The sequence below is a fragment of the Bos mutus genome, chromosome 24 (genome assembly GCF_027580195.1).
Source record: "Bos mutus isolate GX-2022 chromosome 24, NWIPB_WYAK_1.1, whole genome shotgun sequence".
NCBI lineage: Eukaryota > Metazoa > Chordata > Mammalia > Artiodactyla > Bovidae > Bos > Bos mutus.
In genome coordinates, this window is record NC_091640.1 from 60641391 (window position 1) to 60667411 (window position 26021).

Below are 26021 nucleotides of genomic sequence, written 5' to 3' on the forward strand. Positions count from 1 at the left end.
TGCAGGAGACACAGGTCTGATCCCTGATCCGGGAAGATCCCACTGGCTGTGGAGCTACTGCGTGTGCGGTGGAGCCTGGGAGCCGCACTGTGCCCATGAGCCGCACCTACCAGAGAGGAGCCCCCGCTCTTCGCAACCTGAGAAAGCCCGCATGCAATGACAGAGATGCAGCGCAGCCCAAAGTAAAGAAAGTAAATATTGTCTTAAAAGAATTGTTACAGTCAGTAACATGAATGAGATAGACTTGTATGTGCCAATTTCCAAAACACATCCTTCAGGATAAAAAGCAAGAACAAAATCCCTAATTTGTATATTTTCTGGTTATATATATATGGATATATATAGTTGTTATTTAAAATTACCTGTTAACAGAAGCTATATTTCCAGTTCCAAAAAAGGCTGTCACTAAGAAGAAGACCTAAATAGAGTTAAAGGAAATGCCAGAACAAGTCAGAATCCATAGAAGCTCCTTTTCGTTTAGAGAAGGCATATCTGTTCTACCACAAGGGTAATTTGCTTTCTCTACTTGTACACTTGGTGGTAAATTGCTGAAAATGAGTGTTCCACCATATTTCCTTGTGAATGCATTTGGAAAGAACCAGGCTGAACAAGCGACATACTAAGAACAGCAAGGCCTGGGAGTCACACTCGCTCGTCACCGGTCACCTCGGGAAGGTTACTATTTTCCTCCCCTCTCACATAGGCATTGGATTAATGTTATCTGTAGCTGGCAGCTAAAGATTAAAAAAAGAAGTGATAGACATTTTCAGCTGAAACACAGTTTCAGTTCAGATATGCTCGCTGGGTCCACTATACATGAAATGGTTCTTCGGGAGGCTCAGGAAGAAACAAGATGCCGTGTTTTAAAAGAATTCAATTAGAAGATGAGAAAGTGTTAAACATCTTTTTGACATTTCTTCAACTTATATTTGTAATAGTGCAGTAATAAAAAGTAGAAATTAGTTTTATTGGTGTCTAAGAACTTACTGCTAGTAAAGCATTTAAAATAGTGTTTGGTCCCCTGAAAGTGCTCGATAAATGTTAGTTACTTTATTATTATAGGCACATACACAAAAGTGGTACAGAACAGTGAGGAGGAAGGATGAGTCACGGCAGATCTCACTGAAGAAGTGGTATCTGAGTTGGTGACTTGAGCCTTAAATATATTCATGGTTCTATCCATTCAACCAATTCACTAACCAACCAATATTTATCACCTAGTATGTCAGAAGCAGAGCTAGGCACTAAGAATATAATTATAAATACAACAGTATAAAGTGCTCATATGGTAACTAAAATTTTGATGATAGGTAGAAGTGGGTAAGATTCATTAAAGGTAAATAACGGGAAAGTAAGGGCATTAATGAAGGGTACAGAAAGTTGAAGCAAGAAATACAGATTGGTGACATATTAATAAAAAGCCGTGAACTTTATTGTGGAGACGTTCAAGAGTCAGCAAGCATTTTCAGTGAGTGATACAAACAAGAAATATCAACAACAGTGAAATATTTGATCAGGGAGACTAATAATTAGAGGCAGGAAATTCAGATATGAAGCTCTTTTAATAGTCCATAAGTTGGGGACCAGGAAAGTCTGAACTGGTGTGGTCAGAGTGGAAATGGAGGAGAGAAACCGTGGGACCTTGGTCAGGGGCTAGTTAAATATGACAACAAGTTTGACGGCCTGGGAACACAGCAACAACATTAAATGAGATGAGGTCAGGCAGAGACTGACTTTGGAGAGGGGTGGGCAGTCGTCAGTCAGTGTGGACATATATTTGGTGACGCCCAGCAGGATGTGGTGGAGCTGGTGGTAAAGAACCGCCTGCCAACGCAGGAGACATAAGAGATGTGGGTTCGATTCCTGGGTCAGTAAGACAGCATGGCGATCCAGTCCAATATTCTTGCCTGGAGGATCCCATGGACAGAGGAGCCTGGTGGGCTACAGACCACGTGGTCGCAAGGAGTCAGACACAACTGAAGCGACTTGACACGCACGCAGGCGGCAGGAACGGTAGTCACGTGACTCTAGAGGTCAGGGCTGGAGAGGTCGGTCTCAGAGGTGTGTGCACAGAGAGAGGTGTCAGTCCGAGCTATAGGAGAGGGTGCCGCTACCCAGGCACGCTTAGAGGAGGAGGTTAATGACAGAGCTCAGAGGAAAAGCATGCATCGTGTAGGAGCAGAGGAAGAGTGAGTTTTCGTGAAGGAGAATAGAGGTGGTGTAGGACCTGAGAAGAGAGCCTGGATCGTGTTCTGGAGGACAAAGGAAAAGAAAGACATCAGTTGAGGCGAATACTGTAAGAGCGGTCAAGTGAAACCAAACACATGGGACTGTGCGACGTCCACTCCTGGTCTGCAGGCCACACACACGAGAAACCAAACACACGAGAGTGTGCAGGCCAGGAGAGGACGTCAGCACAGCAAGGACAAGCATTCAAAGGCACCCGTCTAGGCTGAGGAGATCGCACATAAATGGGGAGGAAATGGTAGCAGCAGGGAGCTAGGCTGTAAACACTACGGACAGATGAAGGATAATTGAGGAGGAGGCAGGGCTCAGCAGAAGGAGCATCTTATTAGCACAGGCTGAGTGGAAGGAGTCGGCAAGACAGAAAGCCAAATTGAGAGTGAAGGCAAGAGGCAGAGGAGAGAAGAGGAGCACTGATCTCCTGGACCTCAGTGGTCCAGACTCCACTGTGTCCGTTCAAAGGAGATACCTCCCGATGGACACCTTGAAGCCGGTCAGCTCGCCTTTCCAAAGCGAGACGGTATTCCCGTTACATTGTCTTTCAAACTTCTAACGCTAACAGCTGTCACACAAGGTGATCCAGCAACCTCGTGAGACATGTTATATGAGTACCATATAAAGTACACATAAAAACATACAGACCTAACACATTTGTCTGTTGCATCATTCTTTATGCTTTTCTACAGTTTCAGACATTTTCTGAAGTGCAATCTGTATGAGAAAACCGTGTTTGGGAGGCCGGTGAGACAGCCTCCAAGGTTGACACCACTGTCAAGCGACCGGTGGAAACCGCACCTCCCGCTCCCCAGCACTTCTCTTATTCCATTAAATGGGAGGCTGCAGCGCCTTAAAACAAAACCCCACAGAAAGGATACAAGGAAAAAGGCCCTGCGGATGTCATCCAGGCAGAGGTCTCGACACTGGGCCGCGTCAGTGTTACAGGCAAACTGGATGGTGGAGACCTGTGGGGTGAGAAGAGAGATAACGCACAATCCCTTCCCTCCACCTGCAGGGCAAACTCACTGTCTCAGCTACAACAGCCAGGAAGATAGCTTGTACTGACACACAAAAAATAGAAATCTCTTCCTGCAGCTTAATTTCACTTAATAAAATCTGCCAAGGTAAAACACACTGTTAATAATACACTGAACAGAGTTGTAGTAGTGCCGTACGAGTGACAAAAGCGACACTTGGGGTTTCACTTATCCTGTACAAATGCTTCACTTTAAAATCACTATTATAATCTTTCCCTTTTCTAACACCTGATTTCTCAATGTTCTGATCTTCTCAAACTCAGGTATAGAAAGACATTAAAAAAGCATTGATAAACTAAATATTTCTCTGTATAAATAAGTAAAATATTTCTGTCCTGCTAAAATAAAAACTCTCTCAATTTCAACAAGATGGGTGCACTCTTGCTTAACCCCCCTTCCCCCACAAAACAAAAACTCATGGACAAGTTTGAAGGGAGGCTTTCCCTATCTCCCACTTCCCATGTAATCTTCTACTAAGTTCGGAAGATGCTTTAATCTTCTTCTTTAGAAAAAGACGTATCTTTCAGTTAAAATATAGAATTTAAAAAATAACACAATGAGCCTCATTTTTAATTTAATAATATTTAGTTATTAAAATATTGAATATTTAATACTAAAGACAGTCTGATCATTTACTTAAATCTAATTAAAATTACTTTTTTATGTATTGTTTTAATATTTCAGGGCCGAAAGCTTAAAACCAGTAATTACTCAATAATATTTCAATAAAATTTCTTTATTGAAATTATTTATTCTAAGTCATCAAGTACTCTGCGAACTCAACTAGAACCAGCTAAGGCTGAATCGATGGATCAACTATGAAGGTATTTTCCTGCAGCATCCATTTTATCTGACCTCAGTAAAACTGTAAATATTCTATCATCAATTTCTTATAATTATCTTCAGTTTTGAAATAAGGGCAAGAGATATCAATCAACTCTCCAGCCCAGCATGATAAAGGTACCCTTAATATTTGGTTGGCTTTTAGCCAATTCGAAGGACGTTATGTTGAATAAACAGTCTGAGATTTGGATGGAGGCCACGTCACTACGGCGACAGAGTAAGCGCTTTGGATTAGAATCACTAGAAAGAGAGACTAACCCTGGGAACACATGTCTCACTTCACGGTCAGACTCATGCGCTGACGTGTGGCAACACGAATATTCTTCCAACAAAAATAAATGGAAGGAAACAAAAATTAAATGTGAAAACAAAGGGAAACAAGATAAATAACACTCTTTGCCCTCTGTTCTTTCACTTATATTAATGGCTTTTTACATCAGAGAGTCACAAACAGTCTTTAAGAAAAGCCCAACCTATATATTCATAAAACAATAAAATCATGCTTTTCTAAATGAAAATTTCCTTACAAACTGTTTGACTTAATTTTTAACTTAATTATTAATATGTTAAGTAGTACAGATTTTTAAGTAGAATTTTTTGTTCTGGCTGTGCTGTGTGGCATGTGGAAATCTTAGCTCCCCAACCAGGGATCAGATCCACGCCCCCTGCATTGGAAGCGCAAAGTCTTAACCGCTGGACAGCCATGGAAGTCTTAAGTAGAATTTTTGATGAAATATTGCAACTTCCTCATGGGATTAGAATGCGACTATTTTAGTATTCTCAAATGCAAGAGCGCTTTTGACAAGCTACCTTCTGTTTACAGGAGACAACAGAGTGTTGCAGGGTCTCTTGCTCCATGTGTATCCAGACAAACATCAAACAGGACAGCACTAACGGAAAGAGAGCTTCATACCTGAGGGGTCAGGGGTGGGCATGGAAGTGAGAGGGCAGAAACGAAAGGAAAAAATTAAACACAAAGGCAAGTTAAAACAATTTTGATAATACTTCTAAGTTACATTATCACAAAATTTAATTTTTTTAGGTTTTCCAGAGGAAGAAAGTAGGGAAAGAAAGCAACATTTAAATATAAACTCCAACACCATCTTTTTTTGAAATTTATCAAAACTGGAGACCATTACGCATTTAAAATAGCAGAGATATTTAAGTCACTCGTAAGGCAAATGACAGAAGTGCACCAACAAAGAAAACATAAGGCAAAGGCAAAAGTCATCAATATAAAGAGAACAGCAAGATAAACACTTCAAATTTCTTTAAAAATGGGTATAATACAGGAATACAAACCTCTCAAAAAGAAAAAAAGAGCCTATACATTAAAATATGTTTGACTTTATGAAAACTGATATAGAAATTAAAAAATAGATTACACAGCCACTTAAAATATTTACTCATTAAAAAAATAATCCAGATAAAAGTATAATAAAAGAATAATTATAAAAGTATAATAAATACTTCCTGTAAGGCAATCCAGTACTATGCATCAAGAACCTCAAAACTATTCACATAGTACAATCTAATAATGTTCCTTCTAGGAATTTACCCTGAGAAAATAATCAGACATATGCACCATGATTCCCATATGAAGACATTTGTTGTAATATGTTTACGGAAAAGAAAAACAAGAAAACAAGCTAATATTCACAGGGGAGTTTGATTAAATAATGTACAGTACTTCGCGAGGCTGGTGTATAATGTGGAAATTATAATGTGGACAAAGGAGAGATGTTCATGAGATGACACAGTGTCAGACGGTTTTCTAGTCCTTTTCTGCCCTAGTTTAAGGCGTGTTTCATTTCTGTAATCCCCCAGACACTCTCCACATGACAGCAGTTGTCATCTGCTCTGACCACGTTTACAGACACCTTCCCCAGTGGTCTGCAGAGTCTCCGCCTGCGCCAGTCTTCTCTCCACACAGGCCCAGCTCAGAAGCACTTGCTGATGAGCTACTTAACTGGGTGGAAGTTGCAACACAAAATTAAGCAAACCAAATCGAAACAAAACAACCTGTATTTCTCATTCAACTTTTTCAACTACCGAACTCTAATCCATATGGTACTATTTCCTAAACAAGAGAAAGCAAGAAAACCAAAACCCTTTAAATGTGACCACCAATCATAAAACAAGACCCTGAAAATTGGGCAGAAGAAAACATTCAGCTTTGAGAAAGCATATATAAATCACTTGGTATATACGGTTTAGAACATCCAAGGATACGAACAGACAATACACATGCGAGAAAACACTACTAGTAAAACAAGTGCAGAAAATACCCAAAGCTGTACTGTTTTCGGCCTACTAAAATAGCTTTTGATATTCTTATGTATAAATTAAAGTACAAATACTGCGACAGATATGATGAAGTGCGTCTCCTCATAGGTTGTTGGTAATATTATAAACTGGTGCTGTTCTTAAGACAAAAGTAAAAAAAAAAGTTCATATTCTATGGCCCACTTATAATACAGCTGAGAAGTGAGCAAAGAAAATAATCTATTAATAACTATATAAAAAGCTTATGCAAAACATATAACTCAAAATATTATTTATGATACTAAGAATTAGAAATAAAGTGACCAAAAATAGGGGAATAATAAAAGCATCAAGGAGTAGCGATATTACATAATATTAAAAATCTATTAAAATGATTCTTAGGAAGCCTGTAAACCACCTGGGAAAATGCTTCTAAAATTAAGTAGAAAATAAAGATACAAAATAGTACATGGACTATCATTAATACTGTATTAAAAAGATAAGTACAGAGCTAAGACTGGAAGGAAATATGACAGAAGATCAAGAGGAGGGGTAGGGTTAGTATATGATTTTCTTCCTTATCTCTACTTCGCAAAATGTGATTGTATGATGTTTACAGTGATTTAAAAAAAACAATTGAAAAGGAAAGATTTAGAATGCCTCCATCCTAGCCATTCTTGAATATACGGTTCAATTTTCACCTAAGTCCGTGATGGCACCAATTCAATCCCTTTCTCTAGTCATTCTTTATATCATATTTTCACAATAAACTTATGATAATTTAACTGCAGAGTACAGCATGAGAAATGCTGGGCTGGATGAAGCACAAGCTGGAATCAAGATTGCCGGGAGAAATACCAATAACCTCAGATATGCAGATGACACCATCCTTATGGCAGAAAGTGAAGAAGAACTAAAGAGCCTCTTGATGAAGGTGAAAGAGGAGAGTGAAAAAGTTGGCTTAAAGCTCAACATTCAGAAAACTAAGTTCATGGCATCTAGTCCAATCACTTCATGGCAAATAGATGGGGAAACAGTGAAAATAGTGGCAGACTTTATTTTGGGGGGCTCCAAAATCACTGCAGATGGTGATTTCACTGTAGCCATGAAATTAAAAGATGCTTACTCCTTGGAAGGAAAGTTATGATCAACCTAGACAGCATATTAAAAAGCAGAGACGTTACTTTGCAAACAAAGGTCCGTCTAGTCAAAGCTATGGTTTTTCTAGTAGTCATGCTGAGCGCTGAAGAGTTGATGCTTTTGAACTGTGGTGTTGGAGAAGACTCTTGAGAGTCCCTTGGACTGCAAGGAGATCCAACCAGTCCATTCTGAAGGAAATCAGTCCTGAATATTCATTGGAAGGAATGATGCTTGAAGCTGAAGCTCCAATACTTTGGCCACCTGATGGCGAAGAGCTGACTCACTTGAAAAAACCCTGATGCTGGGAAAGATTGAAGGCGGGAGGAGAAGGGGACGACAGAGGATGAGATGGTTGGATGGCATCACTGACTCTAGGGACATGAGTTTGAGTAAACTCTGGGAGTTGGTGATGGACAGGGAGGCCTGGCGTGCTGCAGTCCATGGGGTCGCAGAGTTGGACACGCCTGAGTGACTGAACTGAACTGAATTGCTGCATTATATAATTGCCTAACATTGTAAAATAGAGTCCACATTTTATAGACGTTCACAACTGTTACAGACCTGGGGTATACTAATTATTCTATCCGTATGTCTGTCTAGTGTTCAGGATACTAGAAATGTGAAGGAACACAACTGTTGACTAATTGAATCAAGGTGTACTTTGAGGATAAAAAAAACATGATCTTAAAAAATATTTGTATTTATATGTGAAATTATTCTTTCCTACCACATAAAAATAGAAATTCCATAGTTCAACAAATAGTGCTACAGATTTACTTCTTTTCAAAACTATTATATACAATTTTTGTAAAATGTAGGTGAATAAATCTGATAAAGACAATCTTCTTATGAGACTTTATTTGAGACAACTAATATCTCATATAAAGTCTCTGTATCTGAATTAATAAACTGAAATACCAATAAAATGTCATTATGGGCTCACAGTGTACTTAAAAGTTAGACTAAGTTAGGATCTGTTTAGTTTGGTCTCTGTGACAACTGAATTGGGCTGAAAAGACATTCAGTTTATATTACACTTTGTTAAGCAAAGGAATAATCAAAATTTTGGAAAAACATGTTTAACCAACTTAAGAAAACTATTTTTAAGTATTACAATAGCTTCCATTTGCATAAAAATAATCAAATGCTGATTAAAAATGAATCTTCTTTATTCACTTAATCAAGGATGCATTGTTAGAATTTAGAATTTCTATTAATGTACTTTTGTAAAGTAATAAAACTGCATTTCTTTTAAATATCCTGTAATTCTCACTATTCACACTTATTCACATAGAGAACCCTCTGGGTTGTCCAAAATAGTGGTGTGGAGCAACGGCAGGCGGACTACGTTTTGCAAAACTGATTTGCCATTGAAAGATGTACTAACTGAGATTATTAGGCTCCTGTTTCAGCTACCTCTGTTTTAATTATTTTTGCAAAGGTAAATACTTTTTGATGTTGCAAAATATATTTCTTAATACATTCATTAATAAGGTCACACTCATCATTAGTATTCTGATTTCAGATGTGATTTTTCACTTTTTAGATTTTTTTAAATTAAACATGCTTATGATAATCTGCTTTGGTATCTTTTGACAATGAAATTGATAATTTAAAACACTAGAATACTAAAAAAATTTTTAAATAAAACATAAAACACTAATACTTTCCCTAATATAAGTCATATGATTAACTCACTCTACACTATGAAATATTTTTGACTTAAAATTCAGCTTTAATTACTCTTCCTTCCTTCTTTTATTCCTAATCCAGGAAACCAAATCTATTTCTAGATTTGTTTGAATTTTTGAATCTATAATACATTTCTTTAAATATTTAGATTAAAAGATATAGATTGCTTTAGAATTTAAAGGCTCAAAAAAGATCTTAAAGTGACTATGTAGGAGCTGGCACATATTCTGAACACTCTTAAACATCCACCTCCTAAAGACAACCCCCGGGTGTGATCTTAATGAAACTTGTGTGTTGTCCCAAATGGAGGGTTAGAAATGATTTTTTCTTCTACTTTTTAAATCTAGACTAAAACCTTGTGCATATTCTAATTCATAGGTACTTTAATGGATTCTGATTATAATTTAACTACTTATCCTGAAATTTCACCAATAAAGGAGAAAAGAGTGAATAGCATTAAGTCTTATTATGTTTACACTCTTGAGTAAGAACATGCTGATAGACTTCAAGTTTTATTTGAAAACTGAAAATTCTAGGCCTCAAGTCAAGGTGACTGGTGAAAATGTCCAAGTTGTTCATATTACATCTTCACAGACACACAACAGATCAGGTTCTGGGGGAGAAATGAAAAAACAGGTATGGGGAACTTTGTTAAGAGAAGGAGACTACAAGAACTCCTGGGTTCTAGATCACTTAGGATGTTAGAGTCTATATGAAAAGATTTTGAGAACATCCCTCTAATTCTGATATAGGAGATATTAGGCTTCCCACAAAATGAACCCAAGTCTTGGACACAAAATGGCTTTACAAAATCATATATAAACTATTGATAGAAATTATCTGTTGATAGCACAATGGTGAATCCCTAGGTTTATTCTAATTGAGATCAAGATCCTATATTTAGACTGAATTTTGAAACTCAGTAATGTGCGTATTTTTTGCCCCCATAAGGATTTAAGTAAAGATGAAATAAAATTTGAAAGCAAATGAAGAACGCTGTTCTTCAGAGCAGACACGGAGAGTATCATTGTTCTCACTGATTTCTAGAGAATGCTTCAGACTAACCCAAATCAAGCTGTTCTTTTTTGGTTTTACAAGAAAACTTCAATCTTCAATGACAATGTATTCTCTCACTTTTAAGAAAATATTCTAAAAGGTTTCTGAATCAAAAGGAATATTTGTACTATGACATATTTAAGGGTAAATATAACAGAAGATGTATTCAAAAAAGAATGAACAAATCAAAACATAATTTACAGTGGATGAAAGGAAAGCAACAAAAACTAAAATTTTTATAAGTCATTGTTTGAGATTTAAAATTCCTCTACAATCTATCTGAACTTTCTAACACTGTATGTAAGCAACATTTTAGCAACTTTAGGAAATAAACAGAAACACAAGACAACAGGTAATACTCTGAAAACGGTACGACAAAGAAAACTGCAGAGAACAGATAAAGGCATAGACAGTTTTTACAGAGGAAAAATGCTTGCAATGCATTCTCAAGATTCACATGTTTTTCATTTCCAGAGGTTAAATACTTAGAGAAAGGTCAGTATATCATTTAAAACTTGCTACTAAAAATTAAAATCTTAAAACAGTTTATACCCTGTACTTAGAAGTAGGTAGGTCGACATCGAGGAAACAAGAATGCTGAACAATCGATCAAAGAGGACCGGAGGGCTCAGGAGAGGCATGACGAAGGAGGAGGCTGCAATAAAACAGATTTGGGTGGAGTCAGTATGAGGGACACAGAGTACAGAGTTTAAAGCACTGAATAATCTATTATCACTTACAGCATTTATTGTTGTGTGACATTTAAAAGGAAACTACACTTGCCCTACTCATTTTTGTAAGACACTTAAAACTCCATATGTTTAATGACATTCCCTCACTTTAACCACATTTTAGTTCAGATTTTTTCAGTGTATATCCTCACTCTTGCTCACTGTAATAACTCCTAAGAGAATAACGTAAATAATAAAAATAAATATTACTCAAGATTCAGCAACTTTTCTCTTAATTAGACGTTTAATTCAAAGACAGAGGTTGATTTTCCCTAAACCCCACCCCTCCCCGCTTTTCCCCAAGTTTTCCCACTGCAAAGTATTGCATTGAGAGTTACAGCATGCTAGTTAGAAAAGGAGACAAGAGAAAAGGAGTTCACCACTCAAGAGAGCTGTAATAGGAGTAATCCAAGTAAGGGAAGTCATCTTTCCTCTCAGGGTCAGAAAGCAGTCACGTCACTAGGGAGAGCAGATGAACTGGGGCAGGGGTGGTTACAGCTCAGCTAGGAAAGAATCCGCCTGCGAGGCAGGAGACACTGGTTTGATTTCTAGGTCAGGAAGATCCCCTGAAGAAGGGATAGGCTACCCAGTCCAGTATTCTTGGGCTTCCCTGTGGGTCAGACGGTAAAGAATCTGCCTGCAATGTGGGAGACCTGGGTTCGATCCTTGGGTTGGGAAGATCTCCTGGAGGAGGGCATGGTAACTCACTCCAGAATTCTTGCTTGGAGAATCCCATGGATTCTGGTGGGCTACAACAGTCCATGGGTGGCAGAAAGTCAGACATGACTGAGCAGCTGAGCACAACTAAGCATAAACTTCCCAATCTTGATTCTGGGAAGAAAATGTGCATAATTTCCTAACCCTCCTGGTTAAGATTGGCAATATGTGCCCCACTCTGCTAAGCTGTATCAGTTGGGTCTGACTCTCTGCAACCCTATGGACTATAACACACCAGGCTCCTCTGTCCATGCGATTCTCCAGGCAAGAATACTGAAGTGGGTTGCCAAGCCCTCCTCCAGGGGATATCCTCCCCCAGGCATCAAACCTGCCTCTCTTACAGCTCCTGCAGTGGCAGGCAGGCTCTTTACCATTAGTGCCTCCTTTGGAATTAATGTTTCAGTGGAGAAATAGCTCCAGAAAGAGTGAAGGGATGGAGCCAAAGCAAAAACAATACCCAGCTGTGGATGTGACTGGTGATGGAAGCAAGGTCCGATGCTGTAAAGAGCAATATCGCATAGGAACCTGGAATGTCAGGTCCATGAATCAAGGCAAATTGGAAGTGGTCAAACAAGAGATGGCAAGAGTGAATGTTGACATACTAGGAATCAGCGAACTAAAATGGACTGGAATGGGTGAATTTAACTCAGATGACCATTATATCTACTACTGTTGGGCAGGAATCCCTCAGAAGAAATGGAGTAGCCATCATGGTCAACAAAAGAGTCTGAAAGGCAGTACTTGGATGCAATCTCAAAAATGACAGGATGATCTCTGTTCATTTCCAAGGCAAACCATTCAATATCACAGTAATCCAAGTCTATGCCCCAACCAGTAACACTGAAGATGCTGAAGTTGAACGGTTCTATGAAGACCTACAAGACCTTTTAGAACTAACACCCAAAAAAGATGTCCTTTTCATTATAGGGCACTGGAATACAAAAGTAGGAAGTCAAGAAACACCTGGAGTAACAGGCAAATTTGACCTTGGAATACGGAATGAAGCAGGGCAAAGACTAATAGAGTTTTACCAGGAAAATGCACTGGTTATAGCAAATACCCTCTTCCAACAACACAAGAGAAGACTCTATACATGGACATCACCAGATGGTCAACACCGAAATCAGATTGATTATATTCTTTGCAGCCAAAGATGGAGAAGCTCTATACAGTCAACAAAAACAATACTAGAAGCTGACTGTGGCTCAGACCATGAACTCCTTATTGCCAAATTCAGACTTAAATTGAAGAAAGTAGGGAAAACCACTAGACCATTCAGGTATGACCTAAATCAAATCCCTTATGATTATACAGTGGAAGTGAGAAATAGATTTAAGGGACTAGATCTGATAGAGTGCCTGATGAACTATGGACAGAGGTTCATGACATTGTACAGGAGACAGGGAGCAAGACCATCCCCATGGAAAAGAAATGCAAAAAAGCAAAATGGCTGTCTGGGGAGGCCTTACAAATAGCTGTGAAAAGAAGAGAAGCGAAAAGCAAAGGAGAAAAGGAAAGATACAAGCATCTGAATGCAGAGTTCCAAAGAATAGCAAGAAAAGATAAGAAAGCCTCCCTCAGCGATCAAGGCAAAGAAATAGAGGAAAACAACAGAATGGGAAAGACTAGAGATCTCTTCAAGAAAATCAGAGATACCAAGGGAACATTTCATGCAAAGATGGGCTCAATAAAGGACAGAAATGGTAGGGACCTAACACAAGCAGAAGATATTAAGAACAGGTGGCAAGAATACACAGAAGAACTGTACAAAAAAAATCTTCATGACTCAGATAATCACGATGGTGTGATCGTAGACCTAGAGCCAGACATCCTGGAATGTGAAGTCAAGTGGGCCTTAGAAACCATTACTACAAACAAAGCTAGTGGAGGTGATGGAATTCCAGTTGAGCTATTTCAAATCCTGAAAGATGATGCTGTGAAAGTGCTGCACTCAGTATGCCAGCAAATTTGGAAAACTCAGCAGTGGCCACAGGACTGGAAAAGGTCAGTTTTCATTCCAATCCCAAAGAAAGGCAATGCCAAAGAATGCTCAAACTACCACACAAGTGCACTCATCTCACACGCTAATAAAGTAATGCTCACAATTCTCCAAGCCAGGCTTCAGCAATACGTGAACCATGAACTTCCAGTTGTTCAAGCTGGTTTTAGAAAAGGCAGAGGAACCAGAGACCAAATTGCCAACATCCGCTGGATCATCGAAAAAGCAAGAGAGTTCCACAAAAACATCTAGTTCTGCTTTATTGACTATGCTAAAGCCTTTGCCTGTGTGGACCACAATAAACTGTGGAAAATTCTGAAAGAGATGGGAATACAAGACCACCTGACCTGCCTCTTGAGAAATTTGTATGCAGGTCAGGAAGCAACACTTAGAACTGGACATGGAACAACAGACTGGTTCCAAATAGGAAAAGGAGTACGTCAAGGCTGTATATCGTCACCCTGCTTATTTAACTTCTATGCAGAGTACATCATGAGAAATGCTGGGCTGGAAGAAGCACAAGCTGGAATCAAGATTGCCAGGAGAAATATCAATAACCTCAGATATGCAGATGACACCACCCTTATGGCAGAAAGTGAAGAGGAACTAAAATGCCTCTTGATGAAGGTGAAAGAAGAGAGTGAAAAAGTTGGCTTAAAACTCAACATTCAGAAAACGAAGATCATGGCATCTGGTCCCATCACTTCATGGGAAATAGATGGGGAAACAGTGGAAACAGTGTCAGACTTTATTTTTTTGGGCTCCAAAATCACTGCAGATGGTGACTGCAGCTATGAAATTAAAAGACGTTTACTCCTTGGAAGGAAAGTTATGACCAACCTAGATAGCATATTCAAAAGCAGAGACATTACTTTGCCAACAAAGGTTCATCTAGTCAAGGCTATAGAGAAGGCAATGGCAACCCACTCCAGTACTCTTGCCTGGAAAATCCCATGGATGGAGCAGCCTGGTAGGCTGCAGTCCATGGGGTTGCTAAGAGTCGGGCAAGACTGAGCGACTTCACTTTCACTTTTCACTTTCATGCATTGGAGAAGGAAATGGCAACCCACTCCAGTGTTCTTGCCTAGAGAATCCCAGGGACAGAGGAGCCTGGTGGGCTGCCGTCTATGGGGTCGCACAGAGTCGGACATGACTGAAGTGACTTAGCAGCAGCAGCAGCAGTCAAGGCTATGGTTTTTCCAGTGGTCATGTATGGATGTGAGAGTTGGACTGTGAAGAAGGCTGAGTGCCGAAGAATTGATGCTTCTGAACTGTGGTGTTGGAGAAGACTCTTGGGAGTCCCTTGGACTGCAAGGAGATCCAACCAATCCATTCTGAAGGAGATCAGCCCTGGGATTTCTTTGGAAGGAATGATGCTAAAGCTGAAACTCCAGTACTTTGGCCACCTCGTGCAAAGAGTTGACTCACTGGAAAAGACTCTGATGCTGGGAGGGATTGGGGGCAGGAGGAAAAGGGGACGGCAGAGGATGAGATGGCTGGATGGCATCACTGACTCGATGGACATGAGTCTGAGTGAACTCCAGGAGATGGTGATGGACAGGGAGGCCTGGCGTGCTGCGATTCATGGGGTCGCAAAGAGTTGGACATGACTGAGCGACTGAACTGAACTGAACTGAGAATGAAGACAGATCCCTCGGGAGGGCATCCTGGATGAAAGGCTTATGACTGTTTAACCATGAGGCAAATCTGTTAACCCATTTAGGCGATCTCTTATTACTCTCAGGGAACAGAAGAGCACCAGAACATAGTACCACCTGAACACGTTTTTTAAAAAAATCCAAGAGTAGTCTGTCTATTGTCATGTAGAATAAATTTAAATAGTAACTCCAGCAATCAAGATAATTTAAAAGGAACAGTCTACATAAAGCCCATAATGAAATAAAACTCATACAGTGAAAACAGAGTTACATTTACAAAAGACGCTTCTTGTCCAGCTCCACTTACACAATGACCACAGTGTCTGGAAAAGGTGCAAATCAAAACTTGGAGAGACACATGTCAGTTTCCTGCTGTATTTTTATACATCTGCTTGGATTTTAAGAGTAATCCAAGGTAAAACACTCCTATCCCTTAATGCTCCTTGTAAGGCAAAGATCCGCCCAACAATCTTTTTTATTAAAATGATGAACAAAAAGCATTTTTAAACAAATAAAGGTTAACTGCACAGCACATCATTCATAGGCATGACAAACTGTCGTCTTCTCCTTTTTTTAATGAAAAATCTGGACTTCCCGTCTGCCCCTGCCTTCCAGCTGGAAGGAAGAGGCTGCCTTTAAATGGCGTGTTCACTCCACATGCACATTCTCCAGAGAACGACAGAGGAGAGCGCTCTGAAACACACAACTGGCTTTATAGATGTGTGAGGTGTTGGGAGGTGACTAAGCAATGTTATTTTCAGCAAGGGAAATACAGATGAAATTTAACTGCTTCCTAGTCCCTGTGTAAGAACTGAGAATTTATGAACTGACATGAAACTTCAGCATAGCAATCTCTTCACAAAACCTTCTTCCCCCCTGGAATCACTTTTTATCAGGTGTGAATAAATATGCAGCCTTATTATCAAGTCATAAATATTCTCTCAGGAATTCTTATTAACACATGAATGCTCACAAGAGTTCTAATTTTCTTTATCAAATTCTAGCAAGAGACAGAAATAATAGGTACTCGTTATTTTCTCACAACAAATTTGTTTCAGTAACAATAATACAGATGTAAATGGATGATTTTAAGATGTACCCTGATGGAAAGTCACCTCATTCGATTTGATTGACCTCTTACCTAATATTGTCCAGCTAACAATCTGATTAAGAAGAGGCAGTCCTTGTTTCTTGAGTAGACTGTGATGGGTGCCGTACACAACACACATGGAAAACACGACGCTCAGCATCTGAAAACAAACCCAGAAGACGTGAGAAGAGAGGAGGTGGGGAGCGGCCAGGTATATATTGGAAAGATACTTAGAAAACCGCTTCAACCGCTGGAATCTGGCCAAAATGCTATTGAAATTGGACCAGCTCACCTTCCTGTGGCCAAGACCAAGAGTCGGAATTCCTGGACTAAGCAAAGGGCCGTCCTTTATAAGCACGAATGAGGCACTCTACACTTTCAACATACGTTACCACACTGTGTCTGCTTGGGAATACGTTCTCAATCTTGAAGGTTTCTTAAATCACGGGCATGCAGAGGGTGGACTGCACACAGCCTGGTGTGTCTGCCTGAATGTCTTCCCCCTCTGGCCTCACTCACGGCAGGTCTGTTTACACATTCAGTACACATCTGTGGCCTGAGGGGTCACTGGTGCTGAGAATGCAAGGACTGTAGAATTCTTTAGGGAGTACACATAAACTGGCGGAGCTGGAAAACTATGGCTTGTAGGCTGGTGCTTACTTTTAGAAATGCTGCTTTATTGAAATCTTGTTTTCTTTACTGTTGTAGTCACTCCCATTCGTTTACCTATTGTCGATAGCTCCCTTTGCCCTGCAATGGTAGAGCTGAAAACTGACAAGACTCCATATGGCCCACAAGCCTAAAATATGTACAATCTGGCTCTTCAGAAAAATGTGTGCTGACCCCTGAATTAGTGGATTAACAGCCAGTTTAAGAAATGAGCTAAACTATGGTTGTGAACCAAGTAAACTCTCTTCAAGTTCAGATTAGCAACCTGATCACCAAATCCTAAAGACACATTTAATTTACTCATGTTTTCAGTGAATTAAGGAGAAATGCTGTCAATAAATCTATGACACAATCCAAGGATCCTTTCAATTGTAAGACACATTCTCATTTCAGATACGTTAAAATGTGAAAAAACACAAATCTTCAAATCAAACATATATGTATACATGGTACACAACAGAGGAGTGAATGCAAATTAATAAGGTTAATATAAGGGAATTTTTTTTTAATCAGATTTACCTTATATTTAGGAGCATTTCTAACAAAATCCATAAGAATTTTAACATGGTATTTTTTGTTCCTAAGAGTGAGATGCAGAAACACTCACCTTTGTCAAAATATTCACTATTGCAGGTAAATTTTGTCAAAGCTACTATGGTTTAGTGTAAAGCCAATCCGTGTACCAAATACAATGAAAAGATATGTTTCAATGGCTTGATAGGATCTTTAATGAAAATATTTCTCTTTTTCATATGTTCTGTGTTGTTCTCCAGAATGAGTTAACATCTTTCATGTGTTGTATATTTTAATTTGTGAGTGTTCTTAGAACAACTATTATCCCAGCTTTACTCTGAGTAAATTTTTTGAGAAGAGTCAGATATGTTTTCTTTTTAATCAATGTTCTAGATGTGGCTTATTTTTTATTGTTTAAAAGGAAAAAAAAAAAGTGACTTCTATTCTTATCTACAGTAAAGCTATCATTTTACAGAATATGACATCATATAACCTCTTACCACCCTATTGAATATTGTCTCTACTGATTAAAAACAAGCAGACTGAAGCTCTATTACTGAAAATCACACATCTACGTACAAAGAGTAGCTGGGAATTAACTCAATTTGGAAACATCAAGTTCAAAGTTCTTGTCACCACTCCAAAGCCACCAACCAAGGTGAAGTTTATTTTCTCCTAGCATGTCATCTGAAGTCTTAAAGTGGCTAATCTTCATATAAACATACTCAGCGGCTGCTTTCACTTCAAAGAACTTATTCTTTCCTGACCCTAAAGAGGACAACACAGAATCTCAGAACAGAAGAAGCCCTTTTCAGTTCAACCTCTTGGTCAATACCTCTTCAGTTTAGTTCAGTTCAGTTGCTCAGTTGTGTCTGACTCTTTGTGACCCCATGGACCGCAGCACGCCAGGCCTCCCTGTCCATCACCAACTCCCAGAGTTTACCCAAACCCATGTCCATTGAGTCGGTGATACCATCCAACCATCTCATCCTCTGACATCCCTTTCTCCTCTAGCCCTCAATCTTTCCCAGCATCAGGGTCTTTTCCAATGAGTCAGCTCTTCGCATCAGGTGGCCAAAGTAGACTTATACCTCCTTAATCTCTGCTCTCCAGGCATTTAGCGGCGAGGGGGCAGGGGGCAGCTCCTGTTGACCTTTTTGCTACTTTAGAGAATGTATTTCCTTTATTCCTTCTAGAGAATGTATTTCCTTTTAATATCTTAAACAGAAAACTCTCTTCTCTGCTCTTTTTATTGAGTAGTAAAAACATGATGGCATCTTAAGAACGAGATAATTAAATACAACCATAAGGTGCATTTTATCATGTCATATATATAACATACTATTGAAAATCTGTAACCCACCTGTAATAGATGTAACACCAGCTCTTCATTTATAAAACTATCTTTTCTTTTTATGACAGATGTTACAACAAACAGGGAGAGTAGAAGAACCAGCAAGCCTGCACCCACTCTGTTTTAAAACACAATTCACAATAGAATAGGTCAGTGGCAAACTTATATGGAGACTATTTATAAACTTCTTTTCCTCTCAGCCTGAGTCCTGCTCATCTGTATCAACAGTGTTTGAACAGGACGGACAGGGAGAGACTGATGAAAGGAGCGGAAGGGTCTTTACAGAGACAAGAGAATCAGAGCAATGGGAAGTAACAAATAAATCAAAATGTTTGAATTCATCTTTGCACATGCTGTTTACAGTTTAAAACAACTGCAAAATGTTTTCACTTAGTAATCATAAGGTATGGCTAAGAGAGAATAGTCCTAGAATTCAATACTGTTTTTTGAGCTCTGCAGATAAATTGATTTCACAGAATAATTTCTAATCTAAGTCCATAATTATTATTCTCACAGAAATGAGAATAAATGTATTAATTTTTAGATAACACATACTTTAAAATTAACATATACTTTAAAAATATTGTTGTGGTTTCTTTCAGTTAAAAAGAATACCCTCATCTATTAAAGATTGAGTTAGACTGCTAAAAAATTTCCTTACACAGAGTTCAAAAGAAAGTAATGAAGATGATTACATGATCAGAAAACAAGAGAGTAAAAGGTAATGAAATAATGATCATTTAGCTTCCCAATACACACATACACACACAGCCAATAGATTATATGATAATAATTTAAAATTAAAAACACAGGTAACCAGTAATTTTACAGATTCGTTTGGGACACATTGAGGGGAAATAAACCTAAGAGCAGCAAGGAGAATTCAAGTAAGGTATAAAGAATTTTCTAACCGCATACATGATTAAACATGAGAAAGCTGTCAAGGTGCACAGAGATGCCCCCCTCCCCAGTGGAGATCTTTATGTTCAAAGTAGAAGAGAATTTCATCTTTCTAAGGCATTAAAAATGTGGACTTGCTCAAAGGCAAAGACAGATTGTATCAGTCATCAGCAGCTTTTTAGACCTGTTAATTTCAGCAACTGAACATGTTTTTCATGTGAAATCATGTACTGGTTCCCCCAACATACAAGAGCTTCTAGACATTTTTTAAATTGTTGGAAATTTAAGTTACCACTGGCACAATTTCATTTTTTATGAAGGCCCAGAAGCATCTTCAGGGAGTTTCAATGCCTCTCAGAGCCGGGCCAAAATGATGACTCATGGTTTAGTATTAATATTTTAACTTCCAGGTTGTTCACATGATTTTAAACTCATGGCCAAGATGTGGTTCATATAGTGTTGATTGAGAAAAACAATTGTATTCAAAAGAAAGTAAGTTAAAATAGTGTCCATACACTAGAAAGATATCTGGCTTTCGTCCTACAACAGGCATAAGTGGGAACACGGCCAGTAGCAAACAGAAGAAAATCCAACTCAGCGAGATGCTCTAAAATAAAGAAAAAAGTTATCTTTAGACATTATGGTACAAACAACTGTCTTCGTTGTTTCACAGACTACATGGTTGTGAAACTAAGAGGAAAATTCAAAGCCTTACATTCGTTTAGTCTAAAAGTAACATAGCTACTACCTGTGAAGGATCTGTTAAGTTGGAGGCTCTCTATTAAGTATGATTTAGGTATTATCTCCTTTAATTCTCACAATAACCTCAAGAGGTAGGCTATATTATTCACAGTATTTCAGATTAGGATACTGAGCTCAGAGACGTCAAAGTGTGTAGCACCAGATCTATGACTAGTAAATGAAAGAGCCAGGATTTAAACCAGTATTTAAACTCTTTCAAAGCAAGCACTTCATTCAATTCTTTGTGCATGCTCAGTTGTGTCTGACTCTTTGGGACCCCATACTTTAGCCCACTAGGCTCCTCTGTCCATGGGATTATGCCAACAAAGAATACTGGAGTGGGTTGCCCTTTCCTCCTCCAGGGGATCTTCCTGACCCAGGGATCAAACTCACATCTCCTGTGGCCCCTGCACTGGCAGGCAGGTTTGTTACCACTGAGCCAACCGGGAAGCCTCATTCAATTTATAGTCTACCGTACGCTGATGACATCTTCGAGAAAGCTGGCCTACTATGAAATGATTACATCCAGGAGGGATAAAAGTAAAAACATTTCTGTAGTTAGATTAAGGCCAAAAAATTATCAATAATTCCACTAACTGGAACATCTTGTAGGTTCTCATAGAAGAGAAAGAAGAAATGTCTATCTTCGTGCTACTTCCACCAAAAAGCATCAAAGTGGAAACATGAGAATATTTTTTGTAGCACATTGTAATTGCCTATATAGTTAAAGGCAGAAAATCAGGGGTAATTACAATAATGATTCAGTAAAAAAAAAAAAAAGTTGTGAAATATGAAGTATAGGATGATTCCTTTCTTCCTCTTTAAGAATGAATGTGTAGGAAAAAAATCCAGAAGAGTTAACAACATGCAATGTCTGGGTGACGGGACTGTGGGTGGTTTTTTCCTAAATCTTTGCTTATTTGTGTATTCTCATTTGTCTTCAGGGATACATGTAATGCATAAAAAATAAGCTCTGCAAAACATACACAAAACAAACAACAACAACAAAAAACCCCGAAAATCAGGAGTAATTCTATTTTAAAATCATCTATCATGAACAAATTCTTCTCCAGAGAAAGCATGATGGGGCCCTGGACCAGGGGACGTGACCCCTTGGATCTGAGCCCAGAACACGGCCCCTCCTGCCCGCGCTCTGCTCTGGGCAGCTCCTCGGTGGCATTTAGACATTTGAGGCTAAAGGAACCTAGGAAGCCTTTCAGAGAAGGATGTATCAACTGCACTTCTTGAGTATTTCAATCACCAGAAGATGAGTTCACTTTGCTATGAAAATCTACACGAATCACTGACACCTTTAAGTCAACCTCAGTCCTCCTGTCAAAAGGATCAGGATCTTTATGTAAGGACACATTCTATGCTTCTCTTAAAAAATGAACAATTCCCAGAGTTAAAACACATATCCAAAAAAGTCACTACGAATCTGCCCAGGGTTGAAGTGAGTAGTACTTGTACCTTTGCTCGAGTCCACAGCGCAGTGATAAACGGCCAAGCGGCGAGTGCAACGAGTCCAGCTGTGAGCATGTAGCGGTAGAAGAAACTGAGCACCTGAGAATGTAATTCAAAGAAGACAGGGAAAAGGAGGTCACTGCCAACGAGATATGCACGTGCATGAAAGAGACCTGAAAACGTGTAAGTGGTAAATTACTTACTAATACTTCAACTCCCAGGATAAAGAGCAAGAGGTATCCAAGGAAGCGTCGTGGAGGGAAGGTCGACAGTAAGGTGACAAAGCCTTGAATAACTGGGATTCTGTGTAACAGGATTATTTAATAAAAAATTATTTATAACCTATGTTGAGTATAAAAAATTAGTTCTCGTATAGCAAAACATTAAAATCCTGTGTGTAGAAATCAGGAAATTTTCAATTCATAGATCTTTCAAAAACTAAGATAATTTCTAACAGATTTGTTTCAATGCTTTAACTTACCTACATCTTTTTTGAAAAAAACATTAAAATCTTGTGTGTAGAAAACAGGAAATTTTCGATTCATAGATCTTTCAAAAACTAAGATAATTTCTAACAGATTTGTTTCAATGCTTTAACTTACCTACATCTTTTTTGAAATCTGTAAGTATATTAGGAAAAATGTATCTTCTGAATTAAGTTGATAATGATCATAATAATTTGCTTGGTTTTTTATAAACATTAATGACAATAAATGAGTCTTACTTGATCTGAGTTAAAAAATTTTGTTGTTCAGTCGCTAAGTTGTGTCCAACTTTCTGCGACCCCATGGACTGTAGCCTGCCAGGCTCCCCTGTCCATGTGATTTCCCAGGCAAGAATACTGCAGTGGGTTGCCATTTCCTTCTCTAGAGTTTAAACACGGGCACATGCAATTACAGATACAACATCAGAAATAAAATAAATGAACCCAAATGAATAAAAACTGACAACATTTTTAAAATTCACTAAAATTAATTTTATATTGAAATCTCAACTGTCTTCAACTTAATCTAGGTAGAGAAAATCTTAATTGCACTTTTTCATTGGGCAAAATAACCTTTTCCAAACTCAATTTAAGATGTCACTAATCGTACACTAATTATAATTAAATGTGACTTCACAACCATTTAAAATGTATTACATACTTGAGTACGTTTTACTTTTTATCACTAGAAAAAATTTTTTAGCATTTGTAGTGCGTTATTAAGTAGGCAATTATAAAATGTCAGTATGATTTGGTTTATAACCTTTTCTAATTAAAAACTGGTTACATATTGTCATCAAAACAACTAAAGTACCATGTAGGGAAGAAAAGCTAACACCAGTCAAAAGGAGAATATTTCTTTTGTTCTCAGCAGTGATGATTCAATAAAATCACTTAGTTTTTTTCTAGAAGAAAAGTGAAATTTGATGTTTTATTTTCTTTATCTATCAAAAAGATACAGAACACAGCGTATTTTCAAAATCACAGTGTCCCTTAAAATTTAAATATACATGTGCTCTTCACAAATAGAACATTTAATAATTTAGGAGGGAATTTTAGATAAAACTTCTCATTCTAAAAAGTTTTAAACCAGAAAAAATGACATTAGAAAAAATTGATTTAAATATGTGTAACCAGCAATGTATTCCTTTCAAATGGAAAAGTAACAGGCTGTTCTTTCGTCAGTGTCTTTTTACCTTGTATTTGAAAAAGTTAATATTTAAAATATTTTAATATTAATTTTTATTTTTGATATTAAGAAGAGGTGATCAAAGCTGGAGTTAACACAAATTAGAATAGAAACATACATTGTATCGTTTCAAACGTGCTTGCCAACCCTGACAAGAACCTTATTCTGCACTGTCATTCCCTGGTCTGCTTCTGGGGTCTGGCTTGCTCAAAGGATGCCCAAGATTAAGTTTATATTCTAGACTACTGGTGCAGATGCAGAAATCAACACGGTCCACACCACGATCCTCACTTCCTATGAACATGAACCAACCCAGCGTTTCAGCAATTTTGTTTTAAAGAGCACGAGAGCTCGGCCTTGATGTTTTCTATGATGATAGAGTCCATTTCAAGTTCAACCTGTGAGGAAGTACTAAAAGATGGAACCACAGCATACAGGAATAATCTCCCCTAATCCTTGCAAGTACACATTACTAGATTGAATTTAATTACAAACTTTCATTCATCTAGGTTTACATGATAGCTGAGAAAGGAGGGGCAATAATGTAAGGAGCCAAAGCATGCAAACTGCCTCGTGAAAGATAAAGATAGGCTGGAAACTGGGACGATGAGACTTCAAAAGGCAAGCCACTCCTGACACAGAACAATCCATGTTAATTATTTTGTTTTCACTCCAGATTTTTCTTCTAAAAGATATATGAAGAAAGGAACCGAGGCCAAAGCTGTCTCAGGGAAAAAAAGATGAAGTCAAAAGGGAAAAGTAAAATAAAAAGCGTATTTAGGGAATTCCCTGGTGACCCAGTGGGTAGGACTCCATGCTTCCACTTCTGAGGGCCTGGGTTTGATCCCTGGTTGGGAAACGAAGACCCTGCAAGCTGTGAGGGGCAGCCAAAAAAAAAAGAGGATGTTTATATGCACCATTTATGCTGTTATACATGAAATCAGAGGGCTGGGAGATTTGACAGTACTGTAAGTCTCTTTCATGACTTATGCTACAGAAATCTACTTATGCTACTTAATGCCTTTGAAATACAGATGTAACTGTCAGTGAAGTGAGAAACAAGACCACAAGACACATTACTTACTCTCTGAGAACCGCGTACCATATTGGCAATGGCAACAAACAGTATACGTAGTAAGTCCAGGGACAGGCTTGAATCAGCAGGAAGAATGTGACGGAAACGCCAACGGCTACAAAAGCACACGGCAGGAGACGGCTGGGGTTCTGCAAGTCAAACAGAACACTGAAAACACTCTTAAAAGACATTTTATGAAGTAAAGGAAACATATTACTTTCTTTCAGTGACTCCACAACTAGATGATCGATCTAAGAACTGCATTTTAAAAGAAACCTGTCACTGGAGAATAGCGGGAAGCCTGGGACTGCGGCACTTAGGCAAGTCTCCATTTAAGGGGACGACGTTCCTACAGTTTGCTGTCAAATAACTCGTCTGGAACTCTGAGCATAGCTCTCCTTAGTAACAATTTATAGATGTTGACTGAGCTCACTGCCTAGCGCACAAAAGCCCACTGGATCTACAGTAAACGGTGGAACTTCATTGGGAACAACGCCTCTATCTGTTCCAGCTTCAATTGACCAGCCGCGCACGCTGCTCTCCCCACCGCTTAACCACAGGAGGATCGCTCGGGCACATCTTCGCTCCTGCCCCCCGCCAAGCAGCAAGGGAGCCGCTCAGTGGCAGCGCGTGGACGCGGCAGGCCTGCGGGTGCTCTGGGCCGGGAGCAATGAGGCCCGTCGGGGGCAGCAAGGCCAGCGATGAGGACAAGAGCGCGCCGATGAAGGCCGCGCTAACTGCAGCGGGAGGAAGGAGCAGGACTGCAGGGCCAGGCGGCGCCCTCTCGCCTCTGCTCCTTGTTTCCCCTTGCCTTGCTGCCCACGCTGAATAAGGGGAGAATTACGAATTACCTTCTGGAGCAGGTGAGGTTAGGGAGGAAAAGCAAATGAGTTTCCCCCTTTATAATTCCTCCCTTCTGCTCTAAAATGTCACCAGAAAGGGAGCGAGGAACCAAGGATAAACTAGAGCAGGGTTTTAAAAAGGAAGGTAAAACACAGCACTGTGATTAAGCGTTTGGAGCTACACAGATCAGAGTTCAAATCCTGCTTCTGTCAAATCCTGCTCCCTGTATGACCATGAGCTGGAGAAAAAAAAAACAAAACTTGAAGATTCTGAGACTTAATTTCATCCCATCTATAAAGTGGGAATAATAATATCCGTAT

At 38.9% G+C, this 26021-nt stretch overlaps 1 protein-coding gene across 5 annotated transcripts in view; it reads right to left on the reverse strand.

Annotated features, from left to right (window-relative positions):
- The window catches only part of PIGN (phosphatidylinositol glycan anchor biosynthesis class N), a 106515-nt gene that overhangs the window by 34235 nt on the left and 46259 nt on the right, over window positions 1–26021 (reverse strand). For all 5 annotated transcript variants that reach the window (XM_070362065.1, XM_070362068.1, XM_070362064.1 and 2 more), the window contains 10 exons: window positions 24868–25007; window positions 22314–22413; window positions 22117–22209; window positions 20421–20512; window positions 19015–19123; window positions 16521–16629; window positions 10827–10929; window positions 4932–5034; window positions 3120–3206; window positions 363–418 (listed from right to left, as the gene is read on the reverse strand). In XM_070362065.1, the coding sequence (XP_070218166.1) occupies window positions 363–418; window positions 3120–3206; window positions 4932–5034; window positions 10827–10929; window positions 16521–16629; window positions 19015–19123; window positions 20421–20512; window positions 22117–22209; window positions 22314–22413; window positions 24868–25007 (992 nt within the window). The remainder of the gene's footprint in view (window positions 1–362; window positions 419–3119; window positions 3207–4931; window positions 5035–10826; window positions 10930–16520; window positions 16630–19014; window positions 19124–20420; window positions 20513–22116; window positions 22210–22313; window positions 22414–24867; window positions 25008–26021) is intronic.